A 7,500-nucleotide genomic window follows, 5' to 3' on the forward strand; every position below is an offset into this window, starting at 1 on the left:
GGGTAACATAAGGTTCAAAATAGTTTTAATATTCTGTTATATCTTCCATCACCTATAACTCGACTACGTCTTCACCTTTTGGCTACACAAAAACCCAAAAATTCGCAACTTTACGTAACTGTCTTAATGTAATATTTACATAACTTTACAACGAATAACCAAAATTGGTGGCAAGATAAGATTACATTTCTATCAAACAGGAGTGTTGGTTTTTGCATAATAGGTAGAGAAAAGTTGTATTGAAAACAACCATTGATTTGATTCTTTATAAAAACTGGAAATCATCAGCAATCACAAGTCAAATTATGATAAACAATAATAAAATAAGATAAGTGTATCATGAACTAGAATCCTAGTTTCAGTTCATTCATAACACAGAATCTTACAATGGGTTAGGTAGGACATGACGTCATAGTTTGAGTTGTATTGGATACGCTGTCCTAGCATAGTGTCAGTAGAACACACAGAGACCTAACATGAATTACACACGATAGTAAGTAGTAGGTTGGCCAAGGCACCAGCCACCCGTTGAGATACTACCGGTAGAGAGTTATCGGGTCCTTTAACTGGCCAAACAGTACTACATTAGATCCTTTCTCTGGTTACGGCTCATTTTGTCTTTGCCTACACATTCACCGAATAGTCTGGCTTATTCTTTCGACATTCTCTGTCCTCATACAACTAACAACACAGGGAATACCAAACATTTTTATTTGCAAAAGAGGTTAACTACTGCAATGTCATTGTTCAGTGTCTACTTTCCTCTTGGTAAGGGTAAAGGAGACTCTTTAGTTATGGTAAACAGCTGCTCTTATAGGAGAAGGACACTCCAAAATCAAACCATTGTTCTCTAGTCTTGGGTAGTGCCATAGTCTGTTTCATGGACTTCCACTGTCTTGGGTTAGAGTTCTCTTGCTTGAGTGTACACTTGGGCACGCTGTTCTATCTTATTCCCCTTCCTCTTGTTTTGTTGAAGTTTTTATTGTTTATATATAAGAGATCTAATCTAATGCTGTTACTGTTCTTAAAATATTTTATTCAGATTATTTATTCTCTTGTAGTTTATCTGTTTCCTTATTTCCTTTCCTCATTGGGCTATATTTCCATGTTGGAGCCCTTATGCTTATAGCATCTTGCTTTTCCAACCAGGGTTGTAGCTTGGTTTTTAATAACAACAATAATACTATTAATATTCTGAAATATTTTAGATGGGACGTGACATCCTATATGGTTCTGCTAAAGATGAGTTATATGCAATCAAAACATCTAGAATGAGTTAGACAGAACATAGTTCACAGGGACAATTTAGATAAGAATTAGCATCCTGGTAGGATTAACTTAGGGAAGCCACTCATTAATCAGCTAAACTTACCATAGAGACATGGAGACATATAGGATATGCTGTCCCTAGGAACAGTTTAGATTGTTAATGTTTGATTTTGATAAGTAACATTGACCTCAAATACATTTCAAGATATTACATCTTAGGTTGGATTAGTTAATATACAGAGTACGAGAGACACTGAACAAGGTGGTCGTGCGTGGTTTAGATGGGACACAACATCCTGGGATGAATTTACTAAGACATGAGGCCCTAGCATGGACTAAGTTGGACACGTAGAGATGATAGATGTATGTCTATTGTAGGTTTCTAGAGCTTTTAAATATCCGGCCCCGAGACTATACAAAAAGCTCCCCCAGTACACTTGAAAGACTGGAGATATTAAGGCTTTCAAGAAGAAACTGAAGACTCTCTTGTTTTCTAAGTTTTTCAATGATGTTGATTTGACAATAAACACGCAATATGTGTGATACGCAAAATACCTAAGAATGTACACAATAAACTGAGCTTGTAGGACCTGTAAGGCACTAGGTGCCCCTGTGTGATAGGACCAGAAAAACATCCCCTACAGTAAGTAAGAAGATGAGACACACTGCTCAGGGCCAATTTAGATATGACATGCCACGCTAGGATAGGTTAAGGATACGGGGTATCAGGTTTCTGTAGCCTAAAAAGTATGCAGGTAAAGAGGATTGGTACAAGCAAGGCGAGGAATTCATTATTTCTTTGGGGGTTTTGTTGATATATCATACGAAGTAGTATTAAGACTACGACTAATGAACACTTCCTGCACTTCGAAACTTTTTAAAAATAAACATTTATCTTTCAAGCGAAATATCAATTATTGGAAATGCTGTCAGTAAATATTGGTGAATCCCTTAATAGAGATTTAGCTAAAATTAGTGCATGGTGCAAATTATGGGGTATGAAGTTGAATCCTAACAAAACTCAAAGTATGATTGTAAGTAGGTCAAGGACGGTGGCTCCTCAACATCCGGATCTCAGTATTGATAATGTTTCTTTAAATTTGTATGACTCTTTCAAAATTTTAGGCGTGATTCTTGACAGCAAATTTACTTTTGAGAAACATATAAGGTCTGTGTCTTCTTCAATTGCACAAAAAATTGGCTTATTGAGAAAGTCTTTTAAGATATTCGGTGATCAATCTATTCTGAAGAAGTGTTTTAATTCTTTTATTCTACCTTGTTTTGAGTATTGTTCTCCAGTCTGGTCTTCAGCTGCTGATTCTCATCTTAATTTGTTGGACAGAAACTTACGGTCTATTAAATTTCTTATTCCTGATCTAGATATTAATCTCTGGCACCGTCGATCAATTAGTTCATTATGCATGTTGCATAAGATTTTTCATAACTCTGACCATCCTTTACATTCAGATCTCCCTGGACAATTCTATCCTGTTCGTAATACTAGCCAGGCAGTTAATTCTAATAGCCAGGCCTTCTCCATCATAAGACTCAATACTACGCAGTACTCTAGAAGTTTTATTCCAGCTGTTACCAAGTTGTGGAATGATCTTCCTAATCGGGTTGTTGAATCAGTAGAACTTCAAAAGTTCAAAGTTGGAGCAAATGCTTTTTTGTTGACCAGGCGGACATGAGTCTTTTTATAGTTTATATATGACATATTCGTTGTTGACGTTGTTAATAGTTTATATATGATATATCTCTTTTGACATTACTTTTTTTAGAATGATTTATTGTTAATTTGTTCTCTTCAGTTATTTATTTCCTTATTTCCTTTCCTCACTGGGCTATTTTTCCCTATTGGAGCCCCTGGGCTTATAGCATCTTGCTTTTCCAATTAGGGTTGTAGCTTGGATAGTAATAATAATAATAATAATAATAGACTCTTCATCACTAGTTTTTCAGAGAAATTTGGATAAGAGTTTGAAACAAAAATCCCGAGAAACTTGGATGAGAGTTTGAAAAGATGTCTTTCCAGGGTCTTAATATAATTTTAAACGAAGGATTCTCTTCCTCAGGCTTTGAGACATTTACTCTTCTTTGGTAAATGAATACACGATTGTCATTTGCCAACAATTCCTATTGAGAGTTTAAAATAATAGAATATCTTTACTGAGATATCAGGTCTTCTCTGTGATTTTTTTGTTGGGAAGATGCCTAAAAATAATTTATGCATTTTAGTGAAGAAAATAAGAGCCAGAATTTCAAGATCACATTTTTTACAGTTTCATGATACTATATTCTCCCTTACTCTTATCAGCAGACTAAATTAACCCTATCTTTCTAAATCTTTCTATCCAGAGATATTAACAAATTTTTCTTTCTATCTAACACAAAGAACTTTTTTATCAACACTAAACAAACCCCCGCCCCCTCTTTTTTATTTTGGATCTAATCAGTTCAGACTCTCTCTCGTTGTTTTTTTCTGAGCCCTAATCGTTTGGGAATCTCTCTCTCTCTCTCTCTCTCTCTCTCTCTCTCTCTCTCTCTCTCTCTCTCTCCAATGACCACACCCATTTCTTCCTCAAAACAACTAAACCCTTTCCTCTTCAAATCTTACAGACCAATACAATAAGAACATGAACAGTTTCTTCTCTTACCTGACAGAAGACCTTTCTGGCCAAGTCCGTCGAGAAGCTGGCTATGAAGATCCTGCAGTCCTTCTCCTGAGGACGAAGGGGAAGAACAAATATTATTATAACATAACATTCAACTCCTGTTTTGTACCTTGTACACTATATCATTATTATTATTATTATTATTATTATTATTATTATTATTATTATTATTATTATTACTACTACTAATACTAATACTAATACTACTACTACTATCAAAGCTACACCAGTTGTTAGAAAAGTAGGAGGCTATAAGCCCAAGCCTCCAACAGGGAAATCATCATTATTATTATTATTATTATTATTATTATTACTACTACTACTACTACTACTACTACTACTACTACTATTACTATCTTAGCTACAACCTTAGTTGGAAAAGCAAGATACTATAAGCCCAAGGGCTCCAACTGGGAAAACAGACCAGCGAGGAAAGGAAATAGGGAAAGAGAGAGCATAGTGTGCCTCAGTGTACCCTCAAGATATAACAAACTATTCCTATTATTATTCTCAATACATCGTTGCTTGTTATAAATGTCACTAAGCTAGTGACACTTTGCTTTTAAACAACGCCTTACGAGAACTTCACGTCAGGAATTCTTAAATTTATTATTATTATTATCATTATTATTATTATTATTATTATTGTTGTTGTTGTTGTTGTCATCATTATTACTAATATTATTATTATTATTATTATTATTATTACTGTTGTTTTTATTATTGTTATTATTATTATTATTATTATTATATATCATGTTTATTGTTATTATCATTGTTATTATTAATACTTGCTAAGCTACAACCTTAATTAGAAAACCAGGATGCGATAAGCCCAAAGGGCTCCAACAGGGAAAATAGCAAAGTGAGGTAAGGAAACAAGGTAAAATGAAATTTCTAATTAGAGTAACAACATTAAAATAAACATCTCTATAAACTATAAAAAATAACAAAACAAGAGGAAGAGAAAAACAGAAAAGCGTGGCCAAATGTACCCTCAACCAAGAGAACTCTAACCCAAGACAGTGGAAGACCATGGTAGAGGTTATGGCACTACCCAAGACTAGAGAACAATGGTTTGATTTTGGAGTGTCCTTCTCCTAGAAGAGCTGCTGATCATAGCTAAAGAGTCTCTTCTATCTTAAGTCTATTCTTATAAAATTTGACAAATAGTGACTAATATTTTATTCCCCTGTGATTTTGCTTTTCTTTGTCTATTTGTAAACTCTTTGAACTATAAAGGTTGATGTTCAATATCACTTATCATGATTGGTCTTTCGCTTTTCGATCAGAGTGAAAGGTATGACGTCTGCTAAAAAAAAAAAAAAAAAAAAAAAAAAAAAAAAAAAAAAAAAAAAAAAAAATACAGGTAATAGTATATGCTTCACACGATGAACTGTAAACATATTGATGGACATGTATCTACTGTGTATATGTACATATATTATTATTATTATTATTATTATTAAATGCTAAGCTACAACCCTAGTTGGAAAAGCAGGATGCTATAAGCCCAGGGGCCCCAACAGGGAAAATAGCTCAAGGAGGAAAGGAAACAAGGAAAAATAAAATATTTTAAGAATAGTAACAACATTAAAATAAATATTTCCTATATAAACGATAAAAACTTCAACAAAACAAGAGAAAGAGAAACTAGATAGAACAGTGTGCCTGAGTGTACCCTCAAGCAAGAGAACTCTAACCCAAGACAGTGGAAGGCCATGGTACAGAGGCTATAGCTCTACCCAAGACTAGAGAACAATGGTTTGATTTTGGAGTGTCCTTCTCCTAGAAGAGCTGCTTACCATAGCTAAAGAGTCTCTTCTACCCTTACCAAGAGGAAAGTAGCCACTGAACAATTACATTGCCGTAGTTAACCCCTTGGGTGAAGAAGAATTGTTTAGTAATCTCAGTGTTGTCAGGTGTATGAGGACAGAGGAGAATCTGTAAAGAATAGGCCAGACTATTCGGTGTCTGTGTAGGCAAAGGGAAAGAACCGTAACCAGAGAGAAGGATCCAATATGGTACTGTCTGGCCAGTCAAAGGACCCCCTAACTCTCTAGCGGTAGTATCTCAACGGGCGGCTGGTGCCCTGGCCAACCTACTACCTATATATATATATATATATATATATATATATATATATATATATATATATATATATATATATATATATATGTATATATATATATATATATATATATATATATATATATATATATATATATATATATATATACTGTATTTATATATATATATATATATATATATATATATATATATATATATATATATATATATATATATATACATATATATATATATATATATATACACACACATATGGATAGATAGATTAGTACCTAAAGTACATACATAGATACACGTACGGACGAGCACACGCGCGCGGGTGCGAACGCACGCACTAACACATAAATATATATGTGTGTGCGTGTATTAATACCACTAAATCAAACTTGAGTTGAATATCACGCAAATTACCACGTTGGAAGCATTCACTTCCATAGTAGAATAACCAAATTAGCTAGAGGCTCTGTCAAAACACAAATCAGGCCTACACAACAGCCAAAAGCACCGCACAAAATAACAACGACTCGTTTCCATTAAAATATTTCAATATTCCTTGTCATGTTTACACATATTCTGAATGTTAGTGTTATCACTACTATTTCTATTATTCTAGTATTGAGGAGGTACTTATTTTCGTTTAAATTTTCCTCTAACCATTAGCTAGACGTTTTTATTCCAGTACTCAAACTTATTCTTATGTACCGCCTTGATGCTCAGTGAAATATGTAATGACGTTCCAGTAGAATTTCACTCATACAAACTCTTGTCTGACTATTATTATTATTATTATTATTATTATTATTATTATTATTATTATTATTATTATTATTATTATTGTTGTTGCTGATGTTGTTGATGTTGTTGTTGTTACTATTTATTATTATTATTATTATCATTATTATTATTATTATTATTATTATTATTAACTACACTACAACCCTAGTTGGAAAAGCATGATTTTATAAACCTAAGGGATTCAACAGGGAGAAATGGCATAGTGAGGAAGGAAACAAGGAAATAAATAGTAGTCAATAAATAAATAAAAAAAAAACCTTAGAACAGAAACAACATTAAAATCGACCTTTCATAATATAAACTATAAAAAAAAAAAACAAAAAAAAAAGAAGAAAAAAATCAGATAGTGTGACCGAGTGTACCCTCAAGCAAGAGAACTCTACCCAAAGACAGTGGACGACCGGCCGACCATGATACATAGGCCGTGGCAGTACCGAAACTAGAGAACAATGATTCGATTTTGGAGTATCCTTCTCCTAGAAGAGCTGCTTACCATTGCTAAAGAGTCTCTTCTACCCTTACCAAGAGAAAGTAGTCACTTAACAATTACAGTGCAGCAATCCCTTGGGTGAAGAAGAACTGTTGTCAGGTGTATGGGAATACAGAAAAGTGTGGAAAGAATAGGCCAGACTATTTGGTGTATGCGTAGACAAAGAACAAACGATCCGTA

General features: G+C 33.6%; 2 protein-coding genes across 2 annotated transcripts in view; one reads left to right on the forward strand and one right to left on the reverse strand.

Annotated features, from left to right (window-relative positions):
* The window catches only part of LOC137647862 (uncharacterized), an 854,937-nt gene that overhangs the window by 533,051 nt on the left and 314,386 nt on the right, over positions 1 to 7,500 (forward strand). The window lies entirely within an intron of this gene.
* LOC137648367 (uncharacterized) overlaps positions 1 to 7,500 on the reverse strand; it is a 204,306-nt gene that overhangs the window by 136,616 nt on the left and 60,190 nt on the right. The window contains exon 4 of the mRNA XM_068381295.1: positions 3,927 to 3,992. Coding sequence (XP_068237396.1) covers positions 3,927 to 3,992 — 66 coding nt within the window. The remainder of the gene's footprint in view (positions 1 to 3,926; positions 3,993 to 7,500) is intronic.

The sequence above is a fragment of the Palaemon carinicauda genome, chromosome 10, assembly GCF_036898095.1.
Source record: "Palaemon carinicauda isolate YSFRI2023 chromosome 10, ASM3689809v2, whole genome shotgun sequence".
Classification (NCBI taxonomy): domain Eukaryota; kingdom Metazoa; phylum Arthropoda; class Malacostraca; order Decapoda; family Palaemonidae; genus Palaemon; species Palaemon carinicauda.